The sequence below is a fragment of the Corylus avellana genome, chromosome 10, assembly GCF_965113065.1.
Source record: "Corylus avellana chromosome 10, dhCorAvel1.hap1.2, whole genome shotgun sequence".
NCBI classification, from domain to species: Eukaryota; Viridiplantae; Streptophyta; class Magnoliopsida; order Fagales; family Betulaceae; genus Corylus; species Corylus avellana.
The window spans coordinates 22281458-22305111 of NC_142499.1; the positions used below are offsets into that span (position 1 = coordinate 22281458).

At 35.5% G+C, this 23654-nt stretch overlaps 4 protein-coding genes across 7 annotated transcripts; 3 read left to right on the forward strand and 1 right to left on the reverse strand.

Annotated features, from left to right (window-relative positions):
• Positions 1-4542: 4542 nt before the first annotated feature.
• LOC132192335 (Pentatricopeptide repeat (PPR) superfamily protein) lies at positions 4543-8559 on the reverse strand. Of its 2 annotated transcripts, none has more exons than XM_059607639.2 (2): positions 6717-8559; positions 4543-5535 (listed from the first exon to the last, which is right to left on the reverse strand). In XM_059607639.2, the coding sequence occupies exon 1, from the start codon at positions 8541-8543 to the stop codon at positions 7011-7013; it is 1533 nt and encodes a 510-aa protein (XP_059463622.2). In that variant the 5' UTR covers positions 8544-8559; the 3' UTR covers positions 4543-5535; positions 6717-7010. The 2 variants fall into 2 exon arrangements, with proteins under 2 accessions (XP_059463622.2, XP_059463619.2); XM_059607636.2 differs by lacking the exon at positions 4543-5535 and adding an exon at positions 5620-5924.
• A 1435-nt stretch (positions 8560-9994) lies between these two features.
• Positions 9995-11382, forward strand: LOC132162072 (protein LURP-one-related 15). The gene is made up of 3 exons (XM_059572318.2): positions 9995-10232; positions 10446-10676; positions 10825-11382. The coding sequence occupies exons 1-3, from the start codon at positions 10086-10088 to the stop codon at positions 10969-10971; spliced, it is 525 nt and encodes a 174-aa protein (XP_059428301.2). The 5' UTR covers positions 9995-10085; the 3' UTR covers positions 10972-11382.
• Positions 11383-13589: 2207 nt separating this feature from the next.
• LOC132191318 (protein LURP-one-related 10-like) lies at positions 13590-15023 on the forward strand. The gene is made up of 3 exons (XM_059606267.2): positions 13590-13989; positions 14380-14610; positions 14820-15023. The coding sequence occupies exons 1-3, from the start codon at positions 13738-13740 to the stop codon at positions 14955-14957; spliced, it is 621 nt and encodes a 206-aa protein (XP_059462250.2). The 5' UTR covers positions 13590-13737; the 3' UTR covers positions 14958-15023.
• A 1899-nt stretch (positions 15024-16922) lies between these two features.
• Positions 16923-23636, forward strand: LOC132162157 (fumarate hydratase 1, mitochondrial). 3 transcript variants are annotated; one of them, XM_088511459.1, is made up of 9 exons: positions 16923-17059; positions 17180-17265; positions 18692-18791; positions 18876-18926; positions 19015-19064; positions 19433-19514; positions 21018-21233; positions 21322-22219; positions 22315-23636. In XM_088511459.1, exons 3-8 carry the CDS (start codon positions 18741-18743, stop codon positions 21388-21390), a joined length of 519 nt encoding a protein of 172 aa, XP_088367585.1. In that variant the 5' UTR covers positions 16923-17059; positions 17180-17265; positions 18692-18740; the 3' UTR covers positions 21391-22219; positions 22315-23636. The 3 variants fall into 3 exon arrangements, with proteins under 3 accessions (XP_088367585.1, XP_088367584.1, XP_088367583.1); XM_088511458.1 differs by having other exon boundaries at positions 17180-17235; XM_088511457.1 differs by lacking the exon at positions 17180-17265.
• The last annotated feature ends 18 nt before the right edge of the window (positions 23637-23654 follow it).

The window sequence follows — 23654 nt, forward strand, 5'->3', positions numbered from 1 at the left end:
CAACAAAAGCAGTTATTAGGTGGTTAATAACCTTTCACTTTTTGTACACCCTAATCATAAAGATCCTCGCCAATCGCCTCAAATTAATCCATCCTCCAAGATATTGGTCCAAACCAATATGCTTGTATCCCGGGAAAAACCATCTAGGATAACTCCATTAATGGAGGCTTAATGGAAGTAAAGGTCAACATTGATCGAGAAAGCCTTCTATCGTGTGGATTGACGTTTTGTTCTCAACATTATGGAAAAACTTGGCTTTCATGCCTCTTGGATATCCTAGATCAAGGAGTGTATCTCATCCTCCTCCTCCATTCCTATTAACAGGTCCTCAGGAAAGGAGACTCCTACTTATCTCATTTAATTTCCTTTTCATCCTTGGTTTTGAGACCATCTCAAAGGCTCCTCCTTAGAGAAGATCTCCTTGGTAACCTCAAAAATTTCTCCCCCATATCCCACCTTTGCATGGATTTGACCTCTAATTGGAATATCTTCATAATCATCTCAAACACCATTCTCTCCATTATGAACTTCTCTCATTATGAAGGTCAAAAAATTCACGGAAGTGTCAACTTCTGCGTTTACTACGTAAAGCGTGCCGCCTCCAAAAGCCACGTTGATAGCATTCTCCCCCCCCCCCCCTCTCAAATGCGCCTTTTCCTACTCATTGATAGTGGGAAAGGCCCCCACTATTTTGGTCTAGCTTGGATTTTTTATTTATTTTATTTATTGCTTTCTCTAGATCACATTTCTATGTTTTTTCTCCTTATTACTCATAAATTGTTTTTATTTTTATTTTTTTAAAAAGAAAAAAATAATTTTCGTCCCTAATTTGAATGATAGGGTATAGTTGTAATTTAGTGGGCAAAGTAATGGAGGTGTGGACCTAATGTCCCATAGCTAGTAGTAGTGACAAGCTGTTTGGGTTGAAAACTCATGGGGTCCACACCCAACTAAGCCCTTCATTTCTTGCGCCATACCCACCTTGAAACACATCTCATTTGCCTCTTTGGTTATAAATGGGTGGGCAAAGAGGACAGAAATTTGCAGATGGGTGTCTCAAATCCACCATTTTAATTAAGACACCCACCCCCCCTCTCCCTCCTCTCTCACTGCATATATCTCTCTATCTTCTTGCTCGCGGGGGAACTTGCTCGTTGTTGTTGTACAAGGAAAGGTGTGTGTTGAGCAAGATGGAGAAGCAGGGCACGTGCATTACTAACTGATATGCCAACTATTCACACTTTCATATACACATTTCTTGCCGGAGTGAATTAACTAATATGAGAGTTTAACAAGGTTTTGAGTTAGTTCTTCATGTGCCCGTCTTCCCCATCATGACCACTGCATCTTATATATATCTATATTTATATATATGTTTGCTGGAGTGAAGAACCAAGAAGAAGCTCATGACTATATATCCCAGAAATGAAATCATTAACCTCAGGGATTTGCTGAATCGATTCAATTTCAGAAGCTCCATGTTCCGGGTGAGTTATGATCATTTGATATAGTTTTAGTAGTAGTGTCAAATCTGCAGTCATATATTCATTTCAAGATTTTTCTTTCTTTTTTGTTTTTTTTGGTAAAGCATTTAGAAGATACTATGAACAGTAATTATATATATACATACACTATAATTATATGGAGAAAGAAGAAGAAAAGATGTAAAGCACGGAGGTCACAGTGGATAACCATTGACTGCCATAGTAATTATATGATTTATATCAGTGTCATCATCAAAGAACCCCTACCTTTTGAGAATGATGAAGGGTTAATTGACCATTTAACAGTAAAAAGTTTGATTTGATATTCTCTCTCTCTCTCTCTCTCTCTCTCTCTCTCTCCAAATGCATAAAGAATGCTGTTTTCAGTCACTTAGTATTTGTATTATACGTTTCCTACCAATTATGCATATAATTAGATTTGTGCTTTGGTTGTCTGAATCATAATATTACTTGCCTATTGCGTGTATATATATATATATATATATTCAAGAAATATGATATATTTTCATATTCTTTCTTCATTCGATTATTGAAACCATTGTGTTTTCTTTTCTCTCTCTCTGCAGTTTTTTTTTTTTTTTTTTTTTTTTTTTTTTTTTTTTCTTGTCTGCATAAATTCAATGCTCTTGAAAGGGGTGATGATAAATACTGGTAAAACCTCACCATCTCGGCTATAACTTAAGTATCTCTTTTACATGAAATGTTTACGGTATTTGAGCAACTGAAGTCAATGTGACATTGATATCAGGAAGGGTACGGAGCGAGAAAGGTTGAAGGAGGAATCTAGAATGGTTTGAGTTTTACTTTGTTAATGACTATATATTTCATCATTTTAATTTGTTCTTTTAACTTGTATGAAATTTATATTTACCGAGATTATATATATATATATATATATATAGAGAGAGAGAGAGAGAGAGAGAGAAACCTGAGCATGAAATTAAATGATTATAGTGAGTCCTAATAGAATTCTGAAAGAAACCCATTATTGAGGTGAATTTTGCGAATTCCCCTATATATTGATTCTTGGCTAAGAATAAATTTTTATTTTACCATCTCAATCGCTAGTTTTCATTAACATTATATATATTATGTATATTAATTAGCATTTCTGAGTTAATTTTGCTTCAACATTGTCTCTTAATCTTCAACCCATAAATATATTAATTATTTGGGAAAAATTCACTTTACCCCCCTGAAGTTTCTGGGGTTTTTCAATTTGAACCCAAAAGTTTAAAAAGTGGTAACGTATCCCTCCAATGTTTCAAAAATTTTCAATTTAAACATTCTGTTACAATTTCCGTTAAATTGAACGTAAATTTTTTTTAAAAAAACATGAGGGTAATTATGTAATTTTAGAGATTTCCGTCCAATTTAACGGAAATTATTAACGGAAGGTTTAAATTGAAAATTTTTAAAACATTGGGGGGGTATATTGTCACTTTTTAAACTTTGGGGTTCAAATTGAAAAACCCCTAAAGTAGATTTTTCCCTAATTATTTAATTGAAAAATAGTACTTAAAAAGCTTTCCTCTTCATTGAATATGGCCTGAAATCCTAACAGCAGTAGTATCACATTGAATTAAGTTTAATTTGATTCCAGTCAAGTGAAAAGGTAACTAGGGTTCTTCCCCGATCATCCCATATCCACCGTTTATTTTTCTTACAGGTGATTTTTTCACAGGAGACAAGGTAAACTCTCTTTCTTCCTATTTTTCAGCCTGCTATCATTCTTGTATTGAGTGAATGAGATAAGAGAGATATATGTATCAAAAGAAGCATGTTTTCAGGGAAAAGGGAGCAAGATGGATGATCATAATAGGTAATTGGGTACCACCACCGAGGAGACAATAGATATTACTCTCTCCTATGTCTCTATTCCATCCTTTTCACCATCCCCTCTCTTCCACGTTCCAGTAATGACAACGATAAAAAGCCACTGGCACACAACACTTCGCTTTCTAATCTGCGTGTAATTTCTTCTCTCATTCATCCACTCGAAGCTTCCTGTCATGATGTTAGTAGAAGCTACTTCTGCAGTTAAACCATTTTTTCTTCGGCTTTCTCTTTCATTCTCGTCAACAGCTGGTAGACGGCTCCTTTAAGTACATCTCGTGGATAATTAATGAATGCTTTTAAAGGAGGCACGCAACCAGTATGATATTTACCCAAATGATTTGAGTTTAGCTAATCAGGTGGTTACATTTGGATCAGCAAATTTACTCTTAATTTTAGCTCTTCACTTTTATTATTATTATTATTATTTTTATGATTACTATTTCATTTATATATTCATTTTCAATTATTTCTTTATTCTTTCTTTTCGAGGAGAGGAATGTAAGAGATTTTTTTTTAATTTTTTTTTTTTCATATTTGGTGAGCATTGTAACAAATCACCAAATGTTTTAGCATTTTATATTTTAAAACTCTCATTTACGTGTGGGCTTAAACTGTCCCTTACTAAATGAGTCTCAATATGTAAAATTTTTAATTGAAATGCGATGTGAATGAAGGAGACAAAAAGTTCGAACTCAGAACTTTTGTTTTGATACCATGTTATTCATCAGTTATCCTAAAAATTTAAGTTGATAGAAAACGATGATTTTGCAATGTGCTTATGTCTACTAAAGATGAACAAAAAGAAAATGTGATATACATAGTGCTTTCAGGATGCTACAGTTAATTTATTTTAGTGGAAAGCGAAAAGGGAGTGATATTCCTTATTCAAGTAATAATAATTACTTCTCCAACACAGGCCGACAATAATCAAAGCACTTTTACTTTGTGATTGTTAGTAGAACAACCATCTTAAACAAGATAATTACATGAAGTCTTCTAAGAAATCATTTAAAAGAAGAAAATTTGCATTGGATCGTATCAAGCATGAATATTAGTTTGAACAATAGGTTTTTTTCAATCATTTCTTTTAAATTGACATCTATTCTTAGAACATATTCTCACATGCTAATAATGCATGTGATGCTCTATTAATTTTTTATTTTTTATTTTTAAATAAATGCATGTGATTCAATAGACTTAGTTGGGGAAAATTTCTCCAACTAATTTGAAGGAAAACTTTGTCCTCTTAGTGTTGTATTAAGCTGGAAGCTGGCTGCTGGCTACTGGCTACTGGCTGCTGGCAGGATTCGGATCAAGTTTTCCTTTCTTTTTTTCTTTTTGTTTGCAATGGCGACTGAGTACCACAAAAACAGGAAGAAGAAAAAAGTCATGAAACAAGCCAAAAAGAAGAAGACAAAGCAATTCTGTCCACGACAAAACCTAAAAGCCTTCTGTCTCAGGCAAGCTAGCTAAAAGCACTAATCACAAAAAACTGGTCCCTGCTAACGAGGTTCCAAATCTGGAGGGTTTCGCCTGTGGCACCCTGGACTAGATTATATTAGACTTCATATATTAATCTAAATTATCTGGCCTCAGCTCCAACGCATTTCACAACTTATTTTTATAGTAGCAGCCAAGGACAAAGATTTATAAACAATTAAAAACCAAGTTATGGGGAGGAGGTTGCCTATATTGCCCTTGCCCCTTGGGGATAAAGAAGTTTCTGCTTATAACTTTGCACAAAACCAAAACCAAGCAAAGAACAGAGAGAGAAGTGGAAGCAACCAGCGGCTGCCCAGTTTTTGATTTGCATATTTGGAATATAAACTGAGATGTAATGGAAGTGGTAGAATATGGAAGAATTACAATAGGCTATTTGGGCCTCCAAGTAGTGACTACAATCTGATATTTTCTTCTATTTATAATAGTCCAACTCCTTTTATTACAATTCAGCCCGTTTGGTTGTAAACCACTGATTGTTCAGCCCATTAACTATTTACTATCAAAACGACTACTAACAAAACATAAAACGCAGCTTCTCATATACTCCTTTTCGCACCATAGTGCAGCCAGCCGTTTTCCATTTTTTTTTTTCAGAAGCCATATGAGTATGCCACGTGTTCTCCAGATGAACATTTCTCCACTAGAGACTTATGCCTCATGCGACAGAATATTTATATTTATAAATAGCCTGAGAAAATGCAATTATGTTGGTAAAACTCTTAAATCCCTAGCACAACATACACATTGCCCCCAAAAACAAAATTGAAACATAAAAAACATCGTTGTAATTCTTCAAGAGAACTGATATATGGATACCAAATCTTAATAATGGGTATCAAGTTAATGTTAAGCTTATTCATTACAGTGATCAAAACAATTAATCACAAGAAATGATACATGTACTAATGAATGAGCTTCACGTCAATTTAATATTTATCTCTTGATAAAAGATTTAGTGCTCATGGCATTTCTCTTCGTTCAAATCACCTTCGAGCATAATAATAGGCTTTGGTCGAATGAAATGCTCTAGATTCTGGGGCTTCGTTATAACTGAAGACGGGGGAACAAAGAGATATCCTGAGAACATGATCAAACCAAAAAGGGTTAACTACAGTTCACCCACATATCGTTTGCTTCAAGTTTGATTTGTTAAACTGGTGATTCAAAGAGTTATATTTTACCCACATGAGATCTAATCATATTACCGTTTGCTTTATGAGTTTATATTCTGATTGTAATGAGGTCGCTATTATGTTTTTTAGACTTCTTTTAAGCAAGTGCTTTAAATATGATTTTTAAACCAAATATTGACAAATCAAATTTGAACAAAATCATCAGTGGACAAAGTATAATTACCAATAGAAAAAAGGATTATTATACTATATGGGTTAATGTTCCACCTTATATGCAGCCTAGGCAATGCCAATTTACCTACTCATAACAAAACTATGGAGCAAGTTTGTTTCCGCAGCAAACTCACTCCAACATATGATCAGACAATCTGAGAGTAGTGGAGGGTATTTGGCTTCTGCATCATGACGACAGATGCACTGGACACACACCCACAGACATACTAATGCTTGGCAGAATCTCAAGCTAGACATCTAATGCCTAGAAGTAAGGCATTTTGTCCAAATAAAATATTAGAGTTCAAACAAAGAAAAAAAAACATAAAAGAAGCATTTATATGAATGATGACAAAGCACAAAAGGAACCGGTAAATTTGCATTGACAGTAGCTGAACAACAAACATCTCCAACTCAACCAATCAAGCAAGTAGGTTTGGAAAAAGAAATACCAAGAGGGATGACAGAACACCAGTATCATGTAAGGGAAAGATACTAGCTAGGCTTGTAAACAGGAACATACCATGTTATGTCGATCATGCTTGAATGGAGAGAAGTACAATTGACAGGCAAAGTAACAGAGAGTTGAGCCAGGATAAATTGCTTCTCTGCAGAAAAATAGTATGTCCTTTTCCGTGCTTGCACAACAGAGACGTATTTTCACCGTTACTCAAACTGAACCCCATAGCAAACACATGGAAGCAGCAACTTGTAGTTCAACTCTTCAACACCGACTCTAAGTAACAGCACTCCGAACATCGATGAGAGACATAACATAATTCACTAGGTTTCCAAATCAAGTTTACTGTCCAGAAGCCTAAATGGGTGAGTTTACATTGGGTTCAGCATTCACTAAACCAGTCAAAATGGTCTCAGAAAAGCTAAGTTTAGATCCGGAGCTAAGAAGCAATGCTTCCCAGGCCAAAGACCCAGGAACAACATTCTTGCCAATCATTTTCTTAATCAATTCCACTGCTTTACAAACCAAGCCTTTTTGGCACAACCCAAATATTATCTCATCAAATGCCGCACATCGAGGACGGAAACACTTCTCCAGCATTTCCTCGGACAAAGCACAAGCTTCAATAATTTCACCTTTACCAACAATACCTTCCAGCATAATCCTATATGTCCGCAAGTTGAACTCAATACCCTTCCCTCCCATCTCTTTCACTAGCTCCCTCATCCTACTCAACTCCCCAACCTTACACAACGCATCCATTATTGTATTGTAAGTAATCACATTGGGTTTGCACCCCAACTCCTCCATTGAAGCAATCATCTTAATTCCAGCTTCCACATTACTCTTCTTACACATACCATATATATACACATTATAAGTATAAACATCAGGAACCAAACCCAATACAAGCAATTCATCAAACAGGTCATCTGCCTTCCCATAATCCCCTTCCAGGATAATCCCATTTAAAACCATCGTATAACAAAAAATGTCGGGCTTAATCCCATCTACTTTCATCCGATTCAAAACCTCCAAAGCATCCAAACCCTTCCCTCCCCTGACCAAAAACCTAATCACATTAGAATAATCCATCATTCCAGGACAAAAACCCAGTTTCCTCATTCTCTCCACAAAACCCATAACCTCAACACTGGACAAATCTCTTTGTTCACACAAAGATGACAATATCAAAGAGCAAATCCTCACATTAAGCTCATACCCATCATTTATCATACAATTCAGAATCTCAATGGCATATCCAACCCTTCCAACTCTACAAAGAGCACTGACTAATATCCGAAAAGTTGATTCTTCGACCCGTATATTCATGAACTGACTCTTTAGCAAAACCTGAGGAACCATTCTAAGACCTTCGCTTTTCCTACAAAGAACTGAGAGCAACGAATTGAGTGAGTACACAGAAGGCACACACCTAAACCTGGCAATCCCATAAAACAAATCTACAGCCTCTTGAAGCTTGTCAGCATTGCCGTAAATCTTTATAAGTTCAATGAAAACATACTCGGGCGTCTCGAACTTTTCAACGCGTTCGATGCGGTCGAGAACGAGAGGAATGTGGTGGAACTGGGAGGTTCTGGCGAAGGTTTTAAGGACATAGAGGTAGGCACTGGGTGTTGGGTCACAGTTGTAGGTGTTGAAGGAGTGAACGAGAGTGGAGAGGAGATGGGGTTGTTGGTGTTTGATGGGGTTTTCTTGTGCTGCTGCCAATACTGTTGCTGTTGTTGCTGCTGCTGCTTGTTTTAAGGTTTGCATGGCTTGCTCTTGATTGAAGGTTTTGTGCCATTTGGTCTTGTAGGGTGAGTGTGGCCACTTCCTGTGCTTTCTGAGGAAGTTGTTGGGGCCTTTTAGAGATGAGGGTCTGACCATTTTGTGAATTGGGAAATTGCAAGTAGATTTGCGTTTTAGGCTGGAATGGGATGAAAAGGTTATATATAGATATTGCTCCGTGTGACACAGCTTATACCCAAGTAGTTTTTTTTTTTTTTTTTTCGTAGGAACTCTTTTGGAAATGGTATTTCATTGGATATGTAGGATCTTAATAAGTAAGAGAAATTGTATGCACCATACTTTTATTTGACTTTTTATTTCATTTTGCTAAGGTGACTTATTTAAAAAGAAAAATTTAAGAATTAATAAGAATTGTCATATCAGCATATATAGTAGAATAAATGTGCGGTGCATAACATTTCTCTTAAAGTTTAGCCTAGGGCCACAATCTGAATAAAAAAAAAAAAAGAGTTCACTCCATAGCAGTTTGGCTTACTTCAAGTGAAAAATTATTGTAAATTCCTTGAAAAAAAAAAAATATAGCTGCAAAGGTTGTAAGATTGAAGGAGAGACTTTTAATTTTTTTTTTTTTTTACTAAAGGCATTTTTTATCATTAAGTTTTGTACAGGAAGATCTCTAGTATTTTTATTTATTAGAGATGTGTCTTTTACAAACTAAACAATTAAAATTTGATTGTTGTAGACATAGTATGGACACATAGATTGTCATGTTCGTTTGTAAGTTTACATGACACTTATCACATTATTAGTTATAAATAATTAGATTTGATTATAACTGATATGACTGTGTCAACTACACTTCCATGTCACTCTAGGCATTTTTTTAATTAAAAATGATTGAGAATAAGATAATCGATCCAGTTACGACAAGTTCTCAATAAATTATAATAAAAATGAATAATCAAGATAAGCATCATCAATGAAATCATCTAATAATCCATTTCTAGGTGGACTGTTAATTAATGATTGACTTAAGTTTCCCAATTTAATGTAATGGCATTTTTCGGCCTCCTTGTCTTCTATGGTAGCTTCCTTGTACCTTGTGGTGCCTTGAAGGCTTGAAGTACTTGGACTAAGTTTTCACACGGCAATTAATTCTTCAAATTTTAGCAAATTTAAACAGCTATTATAAATTTATAAGAGATGCCATGTAGAACCACAAAGAAAACTTCGTGGATTTTGTCACATTCAAAATCCATGACGATTACCCGGCCACCCATTGGATCGAAAACCAACCCCCGGATCCAACCAGGAATATGATTTTCTTTTGACTTCGAAATATGTCAAAAAGTCAAATATATCCTTCTTCTTCGCACTCTTATATATATATATATATATATATATATATATTGACGTCTTCTTCATCTTCAAAACACGCGCTGATACTTACGTGTACGTCTTCCCAAGGATGTCTTCCAATCTCCTTCGAATCTTGCCTTAGCTTGGTGGGTTAACTCTCAAATCTGATCAATATATATATGTTAAGAATTAGTATCGATTTCCCAGAAGAATATGGAACAGGCAACGGAAGTAGCGGCTGAAGCTCATCATGCTAACTGGGTCATCAGCCCCAACTATTGCGCTCCTCATCCTGTTGAGCTGACAATCGTCAGAAAGGCAATGACCATAACCCATGGAAACTTTGATATCACAGGCATCGATGGCAACATCGTTTTTAAAGTTAGAGCACCCTTTGCCATCTTCCACAATCCCGGGAATGTCTTACTTGATGCTGCTGGAAATCCCATTCTCACTTTAAGACCCAAGGTTCGCTTTATATATATCTACTTCATAATTAACAGCATATTTGTATTGCTTGTGTATTTATTTTTGAACTTTTGAGTGATTGATATTGTTTGGTTTGTGTTTCCTTTAACTTTAATTAGAAACATTTGTCTAAGAACACATATTCACCTCCTCTAGGTGTTCTTCTACAGGTCTAAACTGTTTTTCAGTAAATTTAATTTCTCATTTGTGCAGTTATCCTCAATATTCCATCGTAAATGGAAAGTTTTTAAGGGTGATAGCACAGACTCTGCCAATCTGCTCTTCAGCGCAAAGCTATCTTCAACATTCCAATTCAAGACCACAGTAGACGTGTTCTTAGCAAATAACACAAGAGAGGATGTTTGCGACTTCAAGGTCAAGCAAAGTTTTTGGCAACGATCTTGTGTTGTTTATGCTGGAAACTCTTCCACGGCAGTCGCCCAGGTAATATTAATGTTGATACTTTAATAATCTCACAATCCTTTAAAAAGATCCATATATCCATATATATTGATATTTTAAATTTGAGGCAAGATGGTTTTGTTATGTTTATTTATACTGAATCAATTGATAAATATTGTTGGAAATGCAGATGCATAAGAAGCAATCCCTGTTTGGAAAGGAGAAATTCATGGTGACAGTGAATCCCAACATTGATTACGCATTCATAGCTGCGGTCATTGTGATTCTCTGTGAGATCAATTTTAGCAACAGCAGTACTCCTAGCACAGATTCTTAGGTAGGCACTTGGTGTTGGGTCATAGTTGTAGGTGTTGATGGAGTGTACGAGAGTGGCCAAATTTGAAAGCCAATTGAGAAACGATTCTTTTTTTTTTTTTTTGTAATCAAAGGGGAATGAGATCCATTTGTTCAAACAAGAAGGCCTTTTTACCTTGAGCTGTACGTTTCTTTGGGCTTTCTCTCGATAAGGGCTCGGACAAATTGTAATTGGGTCAACGAATTATATTTGTTTGTAAAAGAATGGTGGAACTTGGCTTCAGTTGTTGATGCCACGATGGTCATTTAGTTACCTTTCACCAAATTTGATAAGGTTTTGAAGAATTTTGAGCCTTCTCTCCATTCCTCGTGGGTTAGTGGACCATGAGCCACTATATATATAGCCACTACATGTAGTGGCTCTTACCTTTTACTTTCGAGATTGTGACATCTCAGACAAAGGCCCATGTGATTTTGGGTCGTTGAGATACCTTTTATGAGAAATTTCACAAAATTTTTTTCCATTTGTTTTGAAACTACTTTTAAAGTTTTAAAACTGGGTTAAAATTTTTCGTTAAATCTTATAAAAATGGTCAAAATATTCATATTTTTTTATTATAAATAAATTAAAATAAAAAATTATAAAAATTTATCATCCATCCAAAACATGTTAGTGCCTCATCAATGGGATGAAAAGGTTATGAATTTAACTCCAATAGAAAAAGGCCACACCACCTAAAAACTAATCTATGACCTAAAACACTAGATTTTGAAGCCTTTCTTCTTCTTCCTTATGCCGACAACTCTCACACACACACACAGAGAGAGAGAGAGAGAGACACACACACACAGAGCTTGTGAGAGAGAACCCGAACCACGACTAGGTCACAGCATGCGGCACTAGAAACAAGTTAACCTTCCCCCTAAAAGGTTAACCTTCTCCTCTAAAATTTAATTTTGAATCAAAAAATGAGTTTTGAGGCATTAGAAACTGGTTTTGAGACATTAGAATTGAGTTTTGAAGCATTAGAATCTGATTTTGAGGCTGGGTTTCGCCGGATTTTGCTGGATCTCACTAGATTTTGGGTTTTGTTTAGCTCCGAAAGTACGATATTTATCTCATTAAGGTTGTTAGAATTGTAGTGCCAAAACGCAATTTCGACAAAAGCTTAAAAATAAAGATTTTGCCAAAAAGCATTTTTTTACTTAAAAATTATATATTTCAAACGCAATTTCAAATATACCCTAGATGTGTGTTACATACATAGCATCTCTCTTAAAGTTCAGCCTAGGGCCACAATCCGAATAAGAAGAAGAGTGTACTCTAAAACAGTATGGCTTACTTCAAGTAAAAAATTATTGTGAATTCCTTGGGAAAAAAAAAAGTAACGGTGAAAATTGTAAGATTGAACGAGAATTTCAATTATTATTTTTTTTTTTACTAAAGGCAATTTTCGTCATTAATTTTTGTACAGGAAGATCTCTAGTAATTTTTTTTTTACTAGAGATATGTCTTTTACAAACTAAACAATTAAAATTTAATTGTGGTTAATTGTGGTAGACATAGTACTAACACATGGATTGTCATGTCAATTTATAAGTCTACATAAAATTCAACACATTAATCATTAAATAATTAAATTTGATTATAACTAATATGACAATGTCATGTACACTTCCAAGTCACACATTTTTTGAAGAAAAAAAAAAGAAAAGATTGAGAATAATATAGTTGATCCTTCTCATGGTAAAAAGGGAAATACATAATAAATTATAATGAAAATGAATAACCAAATCAATGATGTCATCTAGTAAGACATTTCTTAGTCGATTGTTAATTAATGATTGACTTAGGTTTCCCAATTTAATGTAACGGCACCTTGGTTGCATTATTTGGCCTCCTTAAGGGTCCATTTGTTAAAGAGTTTTTGGGTTTTAGTAGTTTAATATTGTAGGAAAAATTGATTGATGTACAAAAAAGTAAGATTTTTTTTTAAAAAAAAAAAGAGAGAAAAAGTAAGAATGTTTAGTATAGAAAAAAGAAAAAAAAAAAAATTGTTTTGTAGTGATTTTTTTATTTGAATAATAATAAAAAGTGATTGATGTAATGTAAAAATTAAAAAAATGTTAAAAAAAATGAAAAAGTGAGGTGAATGGTATTAGATCAAAATCGTTTAGCAAACGGGCCTTAACAAAAAGAGGTTAATTGTCTTCTCTAGCTAGTGGCTTCCTTGTACCCGGCCTTGTGGTGCCTTGAAGGCTTGAACTTGGACCAAGTTTTCACATGGCAATTAATTCTTCAAATTTTAGCAAATTTAAACAGCTATTATAAGAGATGCCATGCAGAACCACAAAGATAAGTAGATAACGTCGTGGATTTTGTCACAATCAAAATCCATGACGATTACCCGGCCACCCATTGGATCGAAAACCAACCCCCGGATCCAACCAGGAATATGATTTTCTTTTGATTTCGAAATATGTCAAAAAGTCAAATATATCCTTCTTCTTCGCACTCTGACGTATATTGCATATATATTGACATCTTCTTCATCTTTCAAAACACGCGCTGATACTTACGCGTACGTCTTCTCATGGATGTCTGGTCTTCCAATCTTCGTAGAAGTACTCGAAGAAGTGGTCAACTCTCAACATTTCCTGCCTCATCAACTTGGTAACAATATATATGAGAAGCGCACAATATATGCATAGATAAGCAAAAGCCTCAATTCACAAGAAAGATAAGAAAGTTGTTCATAATTAGTATCGATTTCCCAGAAGAATTAATATGGCACAGCCAATGGGTGTACGGCCAGTAGCTGATCATCCTGCTTCAGTTATCAGCTCCAATTATTGCGCTCCTCATCCTACTGATCTTGCAATCGTCAGAAAGGTCAAGCCCCTAACCGGGGAAAGCTTTGAAATCACAAACATCGAAGGCAACATCGTTTTTAAACTCAAAGCACCCTATAGCTTCAACCATGGCCTGCGTGTCTTACTTGATGCAGCTGGAAATCCCATTGTCACTTTCAGACAGAAGGTTCGCTACCTACTTCATAACATCATATTTCTATAATATTTAGCACTTTCTCATTCGTGTGAATACACCCCCCCCCAAAACTTGTGGTTGAGCTAAAGTTGAATATGGTTCACACTTGACCCACACACGAGCGTGCAAGTTTGGAGTATTTTTTCTTTTTGAAGAGTTTTTCAAAAAGATTTCATTTCGTCAATAAAAAATCATTGTGTATTTGTTTGTATGTATTTCTGGATTTTTGTGTGATTGCTATCGTTTGGTTTGTGTTTCCTTTAATTTTAATTGGCAAAGTTTGTCTAAGAGCCCCTATTTACCTATTCACCCTCTCTAGGTTCTTTTTTTTTCGGGTCAAAACTGTTATTGATCGGTAAATTCAATTTTTCATTGGCCCAGATAAACTCATGGCATGGTAGATGGAAAGTTTTTAGGGGTAGTAGCACAGACTCCAGCAATCTACTCTTCAGTGCTAAGCGATCTTCAATGTTCCAATATGTCAATAGCACAATAGACGTGTTCTTGGCAAATAACACAAGAGAGGATTATTGTGACTTCAAGCTGAAGGGAAGTTATCGGCTACGATCTTGTGTCATTTATGCTGGAGACTCAACCACACTAATTGCCCAGGTAAGATTAACGTTGATACTTTAATAATTTCACAGCCCTTTAAATCCATATACATTAATTATATTAGTAATTTGGCATTAATAGGCTCTTACGATAATAAAAGGCATGGCCTTATTGCAAGAGATCCCAGTCACTTGCGGGCATAAATTGAAAGCAAGCTTGTTTTGTTATGTCTATACTAAATCAAGTAATAATTGTTGGAAATGCAGATGCATAAGGAGAAATCCCGGCAACGCATCTTCCAGCTTCCAAAGGACAAATTCACGGTGACAGTGAATCCCAACATTGATTACGCATTCATAGTTGTGCTTATTTTGATTCTTTACGAGATCGATAGTTCGGACTGAGACAATCTGGAATTGGTATGCAATCCTTGATGTGGGTTGATCTATGGATCCTAGATACTTTCCTTCTAAAAGACAGGCAATATGTTTGGGGCAATAAAGATGCATATATATATATATATATATATATATATATATATATATTAAATAAAGAAGTGGTAGAGACCCAAACAAATGAATCTAGAAAAATTTTCAAACTGATGTGACAAGAGTTTTTAAATTAAAAAAAATAAATATGCTAGAATCTAATAAAAACTTCATATTTTGCTCATAAAACTTCATGTGACAAGATGCCACGTCTTCTTTTTATCTTGTCTTTTTTCCTTTACAAAAAATATGATGTGACATCTTGCCACATAGATTTTTATGGATAAAATGTGAAGTTTTTATTAGATTCTAGCATTTCTCTTAAAAAAATATAATTCTCTCTTCTTTGTCTTTCACTATTCTCTTTTTTTGTCTGCTACTCATAGTTTGCTACTCATAATTTACCATGTCAATTTAAAATTTTTTTTGAATTCGTTTGTTTAATTCCTTAACACTTCTCTATAAAAAATGATGATGACGACATACACCTATTTTGGGGTGCAAACACTGGGAGCATAAAATGAAAAAAAAAAAAAAAAAATGGTGCAATTTCAAGACCCAACCGATGTTATACAACATTTTGCTGTCAAATCCCCTTAGATGGGCCATTCTGAAGGGCCGAACAACTCTGCCACACGACCGTTCGAACTGAGATACAACTGGAGCGACTGAAACACGCAAGGAAAAATGATTTTGACAAAGAATCACGATCCTAATGGATTGTCGTTGACAAAATCAATTTTATAGATTTTTCTATTTTAAATTAGGATTTTGACGTTTATTTGAATTTTCCATGCATCTTTAGTTTATTTTATTGCCTTTAAGATTTAATATTTTGTAATGTTTCCTTCTTAATTAAATGATTTAGTTACTTCTAAACTTTTCTAACAACATACGTCAAATTTTGTTATAAACGCTACACGAACATTTTCCTTATTTGTAACAGGGTATTGGATCATCATTAATGCAATTATAAAACTAGTCAATTTTAAGGCGTTTGAGGGGTAATATTGTCTTAATATTAAAGTTGAAGAACAAAATTTATAATATTTTCCATCATTTTACACTAAATGAATATTCTTAATTTCAAATAAAATGAAAATAATCTTGTCTTTAAATCTAAGGTTGTCATCTTAATTGAGTTATCACTTAAAAACTTGTTTGGCCATATTGCCCGGCAAATATTTTCTTCCTCATGGACTCCATTTCGGCAGGAGAAGCCCCCATTGCACATAAATAAGAAAACTAAAACAATATATATATATATAAAAGAGACCCAACATTTTCTTCAAAATTTTGACTACAAAATAGTAAAGTTGTTACCTATAGTTATAAAATCACATTGATGGTTGGTTAGAGGACATCAAAAGTGCGTTTAACACCCTTAAAGTTTGTTTGGAAAAAAAAAAAAAAACCACATTTGGTGAAAAAAATTCAAAGTGCTTTTGAATGTCAAAAAACCTAAAAATAACCAAAACGCACTTTTGACAAAAACTTAAAAATGAAGCTTTTGCAACAAAAAAAAAAAAAAAAAGTTTTTTACTTAAAAACTTTATTTCTTAGACACAATTCCAAACAGGTCATAAGAATGTTGTATATATAGTTGTTAATTATTTTTTGGGTGTTAATTATTCATAAAAAAATGCTTATTTTTGGGTTATTGTTTGCATTCCAATCTAGCAAGATTTCCCGACAAAAAAAAAACTAGCAAGATTTCCTCTTATATTTTTGTATATTTGAAATTATTAGCGGCGACTTTAAGTAACAATAGGGGCGAAAATATGTCGCCGCTGATAAGGAAATGCTGTCGTTTCCAGAAAATTTTTTCCAAAAATGTTTTGGCGCATATCCTTAAACATTTCGCACCAAAATATTTTTGCTTGTTTTAAACCTAAAAGGCTGAAAGTCTAACAACCTTCACTCTGGCCGTCCGTTCATCTCCCTCTCTCAAATCGTCTCTCTCGTTCTCTCTTCCTCTCTCGAATCGTCGTCCATGGTGGTTCTGGTGATCGCAGAAGGTAACTTTATCAAAATTATTTTGCTATTTGTTTTCCCAGGTTCTGTTTTGCTATTTTTTTTGGTTCACCCAAGTTCTGTTTTGCTGGTTTTGTAGTCACTTATTTCTAATTTTGGTTCAGTTATTCTGATTGTGGTGCGATTGGAGGGCTGCAGCTCTTGAATATTAGCAGAAACAGTTTAGTTGGTCCTCTGCCCACGTTTCATGGTTTTGTTGGGTTAAAGTTCTTGGACTTGTCTTTCAATTTACATTCAACAAAATAGTAATGACCAATTTAGGCACATCCTACTTCTAAACATATATATTTTGAAATTATAAATTCAAGCTGTTAAATAGTATATATATATATACTATTTACATATATATAAATTCAAGCTGTTAAATAGTATATATATATATATTAGGTTGCGATATTTTATTAGTGGTTGTTCACATATTGATCTTTTCGTTTCACTTGATGGCTTCACTTGTAATTTTTTTTCTCTATTCTATCTAATTGTTTACCTATGGTTATAAGGCTTTGGTTGGTATAATTGTTTTGTTCTACTACCTCTTTTATCTCAGTTTCTTCAGAAAATTTGAATGGGGAAGCTTTTACTTTTGTTCCCTTGATGTCTATTAGGATTGTCTCTGTAGGGGGATGACTTGATTCTATTATTGTTTTATCTTCTTTTTCCCAACTTATTTTAGTGAGTGTGTTAATCTTAGGGTTTTTGTCGAATTCTTTAATGTATTGAAAGAAATCTATTTGTATCTTATATATATAAAGGGTCCATTGAGTTAATTGAAAACATGTTGCTGTTATTCCTTGATAAACTCAAATGATAGAGATAGAGAAATGTTAAAATTCACTAAATTTGAAACAATTGCATACTTCACTAAATTCAAAGGTTTGATGATTATTTAGTCCTTTAAAAGTGAATTGAAACATGATGGCCTAATTAGACTTTTTTCACTGTTCTATGTCTTGTATACTTGTTGGATGTTTGATCTTTGGAAATCCCTTATTACTTTGACTCATACACGTCGACTTAATATTTGAAGTCATTCTATATTTAGCAATATGATGTGAACTTTTTCCTACATAAGGTGACCTTATAGACCAGCTAGCGTGACATACATATCATTTTATCTCTATTGGTTTCAAAAGATGTCTTCTCCATGTCTGTATTCTAAGCATGAAAATAACCTCTCTCTCTCTCTCTCTCTCTCTCTTGATTATCAAGCAATTCGTGTGCTTCTGCATGAGTGCCTATGTATTCAGTAAGAGACATTACAAGTTTAGTATAGGCTTGAGCTTTTCTGACATGCTTTTAATTTGTTTTCAAATATCTTTGCTTTTGACTCCTATTGCTGCTCTTGGCCAGGACATTTCTAGTGCTCTTGTTTACTAGAGATGTCTTTTGATTGCTATATATAGGTAGATAGATACATACATGCATACATATATGTCTATATATACATACATGTGTGTGTAGTTTTTGTGACAGCATTCTAGCATTAAAATCTATCCCTCCCCCCTCTCTTGTCGAAATTTATATTCTTTTATTATTTGTTGCTTCCACCTTTTGAATTGTTTAATGCTTTTGCAATACTACTGCACTATTTCTTATGTTTATCTTGTTTTTACCAGTCCATTGAATTCAAAGATATTGTTAAAATTGGACGCACTCACGCTCAAGATGCCACACCTTTTGACTCTTGGGCAAGAGTTTAGTGGCTATTCTACACAAGTAAGATGACATAACTTTGTTGGAAGCATAGACCAAGCTTTATGCTTTTTGGGATGGACTTCTCATTGCTTTGTGCTGTTGCAGGTGAAGTATGGAATTGACCGGGTCTTGTGCACTCTACCCCAAATGTATCAGGTTAGCAATGCAGATTGAAGTATTGACTCTTTCATTTTTCTTTTCCTCGCCTTTTACATGTCTCTGATTGGAGATTTTGTTTGAGCAGCTTGCACAGGGTGGTACTGCTGTGGGGACGGGATTAAACACAAAGAAAGGGTATGTTATTGCTTTAAGGTTGAAGTAATTCTACTTCTTTTGGTGTCTGTGATGTGTATTGTTCTAATTATGAGTACTGTTGCTTTGATCTCGTTCTTCTGGATTGATTCTGCTCTGTTTGTATCAATATTCTAAGACCTCTCAATAGATTTATTTTATTTTTTTTATGATCCCTATTAACACCTTTTCCTTATTGCTTCAGAAAATTATTATCATAAAACTGTGAAGTTATTTTTTTGGATTTGAGCTGTAATGAACATGAATCCTGTATTGTTTCCTTTGAATATTATTCAGAAAAAATGCTTCTACACTTCAGTTGTATTCTTCATGTTTAGTTTGACAGTAGTTGTCATTTGACTGTAATTTAGGTTTGATGTAAAGATAGCTGCAGCAGTAGCTGACGAAACAAACTTACCATTTGTCATTGCAGAAAACAAATTTGAAACTTTGGTTAGCTTCTAATCCCCTAACTCCTGCTTTTCTTCTATCATTTTTTATTCTTTTTGTATTATAATTTATATATAATAAAACCTCTTTCTTTTTTTTTTTTTTTAATTTCTCATATCAATAGCGGCAACCACAAAGTCGCTACTAATGATAGCACAATAGCGGCAACCTCCACGTCGCCGCTATTAGTATATCATTAGTGGCAACTTACTATTGGTATATCATTAGCGGCGACCACCATGTTGCTGCTAATGATATACCAATAGCGGTGACATAAGACCCATTTCAAATTGTTTTTTGCGTCGAGAGAAAAATTAAATGCCGTCACTGTTGAGTAATCATTAGCAGTGACCCTAAAAGTTGCCGCTATTTATCATTAGCATCGAACTATTTGCAGGAGATGTGGCCGGGTGGATTCATGTGCCACCCCCATGGGCTGGGGGTGGCGGTGAGCCGCCCCCACCTCCCTCTGGGGTGGCTCCTCTCCCACTTGGGTGGCTGCAAACGCCTCTCCATTTTTTTTTTTTAAAAAAAAAAAAATTAATTAAACCTGATATAATTAGGTGGTTTGGTTTTATCTTCTTAACATGTTCATAGGTGGGCACAAAATGGTGGTTTTGTGCACCGACCACGTTGAAGTTATTCTCTTTAAAAATTGACATACTCTCTTAGAGTACAATTAAAATTCAAGAATAACTTCACTCTCTTTTCTCCCAAACTCGTCTTCCTCTTTCTCATTTCCGCATAAGTTTTATTCTTCCCAATTTCATTCAGAAAACTAATATGCACAGACTAGAGACAGAGACAGACAGACAGACAAGAGGCGTCTTGCCTGAGACTGGACATTTCGACCAACGTTAGCCTAGATGGCGTCGATGCCTCATCCATCATTTCCAAAGCCACCTCCACCGTGGCCAATCTCATTGGCACCCCCCCCCCCCTCTCTCTTTCTCTCTCTCTCTCTCTAATATTTCATTTTTACTTATCAAATATATATATATTTCATTTTTAATTTGGATGATTGAGGTGAATACTCCAACCGGTGTCTTTCCCCCAATGCGGCTACGTAACCTAAGTTGTTCCTTGTGGAAAAACTGAGGTTACAACTTTTATTATAAATTTAGATTGAAATTTTTGGATTGATTGATCGGGAGCTACATACTATATAAGTAGATAAATAAAAGAGCAAGTGGTCGACACCTATTTTTATAGCACTTTTTTGTCGTATACTTGAGCTGTGACTGTAGATCTTGACATTAATCTTGATTCAACAAAAGTGTGTTAAAGATGTCAATTCAGCCATAAAAAGCAGAATGGGTTGATTTGTTATTAGTGATGGCTTAACTGTTTGGAATGATGTAGATCACATTGCTTTGATTTGTAGAACAAAAAGCAGAATGGGTGAGAAGAAAAAGAAAAGGGAGAAATTACGTAGACAATACAAAACAGAAATTACTGTTTATTTATAGTATGCAGATTACCATTTCAATTGTTTTCATACTGTAGGTTGTGATGATTGGGTTGAAGGGTTCAATACCCAGATCAATGATGCCATTTGGTTCATTTGATGGGAATGAGGAAGCATCAGCCTTTGCTGAGTTGGTGTCAGATCTCGGCATCAACTTGAATACAAAGGATAAGCTGAGTAGTGCAATTGCCTCAATTTTTGGGAGCAATTTGTCTATCTCCAAGACGAGATTCTTTGTCAAATTTTATGACAAGGCAAGCTATCTTTCTCATTGAATTTTTCCTTACATCAAACTCAAGAATATGTTGTTTAGAGCCATCTGCATTTTTATTTTTTTTGCAGGGGTCAACCTCTGGAACAGCAAATCATGAGAACACAGCCATAGTTCCCATGGTAATGGCTGATTTTTGAGGGTGTGAATCTGAGATTCTTGAGGATGAGGAGCCGTTGCAACCGTCTGCATCTGAAATGGATGAGCCAAATGAGTCGTTGCAGCCACATGCTCGAGGGTGTGAGAATGAGGATGAGCCCGCCGTAACAGTGCTAGTGTCAATTCCCCCCCTCAGACGCTGCACTCGGCTCGAGCACAAGTGGCAGCAAATGATAGCTGCTGAGCCACAATTAGTCATTGGCGAAAACACTCCGTTGCAGCAACTCGTGGCAGTTCAGGGGTCAATTCCCTCCAACAGACGCACTACTCGGCTCGAGCTCAAGCGGCAATTAATGATGGCTGTTGAGCCACATTTAGCCGTTGGCGAAAACACTCCTTTGCAGCAATTCGTGGCAGTTCAGGGGTCAATTCCCCCCACCAGACACATCAATTGGCTCAAGTGCAAACTGCGTGTTCCAGTAGTTAAACATTATGAAGTACAACGCAAGCGCAAGGCCAGGAAGCGCCCAGTGGGTGCTAAGGATGCTTCTGAAAATCAATCCAATGCTGAAGATGCCAATGCTGAGGAAGTGGCTCTGGGTTGTGTTCATCCTAAGGTTCATCAACATCATTCCTCGGGCATGTGGAAGATTCACCACCATCATTTCCCAAGCGCGTGGATGAAAAAGTATTAATGAATATGAAAAAGGTCTTGAGTATCCAAGCATGGCACTTGATGAGGCAATTATTTATCTTCAAAACCTATTTACCAACTCTGGAGGTCATGTAGTTAGATGGAATGATGGAGACTCTAGTAAGGCCCATGGAACTGCTAAATTTATAAAAAAATTAATATAGAGTTTTATGAAGGTATGTAAATCAGTACAATTTTTTGGTTTTATAAATCAGTACAATAAATATTATTTGTTTATAGGCCACGATGGATGTGATAGCTTTATATACAGATTTTCTGAAGTCTTCGAAGGGGAAAGACAAAGAAGTTGTTGAGGACACTCAACATCAATGGTTTAATTGCTGTGTTGATCTGGTTTTCACAATAAGCAAGCATATTCCCAATGGATACATAGAAGGGCGTGGTGGTTCTTCATCAGCGAGTTTGGCAAAAAAAACATATGGATAACATCATCCAGGTCTGTTCTATTCTTGTTTGTTTTGCTTGTCAGATTATTAATGTCTTCTAATGTCTTCTTGCTTTGTTTTCGGGCGATGGTGAACATTCTTACACAATATACGTATGAAAATTTGGGCATCAATACGGACACATCCACACGCCCGAGGAATGATGGTGGTGAATCTTCCACACGTGTGGGGAATGATGTTGATGAACCTGAGGTTGAACACAACCCAGAGCGACTTCCTCAGCATTGGCATCTTCAACATTGGGTTGATTTTCAGAATCATCCTCAGCACTCACTGGGCACTTCTTGGCCTTGCGCTTGCGTCGTACTTGATAATGTTCAACTACTGGAACACGCAGTTTGCACCTGAGCTGATTGCTGCGTCTGGTGGGGGGAATTGACCCTTGAACTGCCACGGGTTGCTGCAACAGTGTTTTCGCCAACAACTGATTGTGGCTCAACAGCCATCATTAGTTGTCGCTAGAGCTCGAGCTGACTATTGCGTATGTTGGGGAAAATTGACCCCTAAACTGCCACAGGTTACTGTAACGGAGTGTTTTTGCCAATGATTGATTATGGCTCAGTAGCCATCATTTGCTGTCGCTTGTGCTCGAGCCGAGTGTTGCGTCTAAGGGGTCTAAGGGGGGAATTGACACTGGCACTATTATGGCGGGCTCATTCTCATCCTCACACCCTTGAGCATGTGGCTGCAACGACTCATTTGGCTCATCCATTACAAACGCAGGCGGCTGCAACGGCTCCTTATTTGCAAAAATTTCAGCTTCACACCCTCGAAACTCAGCCATTACCATGGGAACTATGGCTGTGTTCTCATGATTTGCTGTTCTAGAGGTTGACCCCCTCAAAAAAAATAGAAATGCAGATGGTTGTAAACAACATATTCTTGAGTTTGATGTAAGGAAAAATGCAATGAGAAAGATGGCTTACCTCGTCATAAAATTGGACGAAGAATTTTGATGTAAAAAATTCTGAGAAAGATAACATATTTCTCGGTCAACTCTCCTGCGAATTGCCAAACCATTTGTTGTGTAAAAGAATGGTGGAACGTGGCTTCAGTTGTTGATGCCACGATGGTGATTTAGTTACCTTTCACCAAATTTGATAAGTTTGAAGAATTTTTAGCATTCTTTCCATGCCTCGTGGGT

What these genes read in the sequence shown, in the direction of transcription:
- LOC132192335 (XM_059607639.2), bottom strand. Translation starts at nt 8,543, where the DNA reads ATGGTCAGACCCTCATCTCTAAAAGGCCCCAACAACTTCCTCAGAAAG.
- LOC132162072 (XM_059572318.2), top strand. Translation starts at nt 10,086, where the DNA reads ATGACCATAACCCATGGAAACTTTGATATCACAGGCATCGATGGCAAC. An exon ending in TTCTCACTTTAAGACCCAAG is followed by an intron (nt 10,233 to 10,445) that starts GTTCGCTTTATA and finishes TCATTTGTGCAG; the next exon opens with TTATCCTCAATATTCCATCG. An exon ending in CTTCCACGGCAGTCGCCCAG is followed by an intron (nt 10,677 to 10,824) that starts GTAATATTAATG and finishes TTGGAAATGCAG; the next exon opens with ATGCATAAGAAGCAATCCCT.
- LOC132191318 (XM_059606267.2), top strand. Translation starts at nt 13,738, where the DNA reads ATGGCACAGCCAATGGGTGTACGGCCAGTAGCTGATCATCCTGCTTCA. An exon ending in TTGTCACTTTCAGACAGAAG is followed by an intron (nt 13,990 to 14,379) that starts GTTCGCTACCTA and finishes TCATTGGCCCAG; the next exon opens with ATAAACTCATGGCATGGTAG. An exon ending in CAACCACACTAATTGCCCAG is followed by an intron (nt 14,611 to 14,819) that starts GTAAGATTAACG and finishes TTGGAAATGCAG; the next exon opens with ATGCATAAGGAGAAATCCCG.
- LOC132162157 (XM_088511459.1), top strand. Translation starts at nt 18,741, where the DNA reads ATGCCACACCTTTTGACTCTTGGGCAAGAGTTTAGTGGCTATTCTACA. An exon ending in GGATTAAACACAAAGAAAGG is followed by an intron (nt 19,065 to 19,432) that starts GTATGTTATTGC and finishes ACTGTAATTTAG; the next exon opens with GTTTGATGTAAAGATAGCTG. An exon ending in TTGTCAAATTTTATGACAAG is followed by an intron (nt 21,234 to 21,321) that starts GCAAGCTATCTT and finishes TTTTTTTTGCAG; the next exon opens with GGGTCAACCTCTGGAACAGC.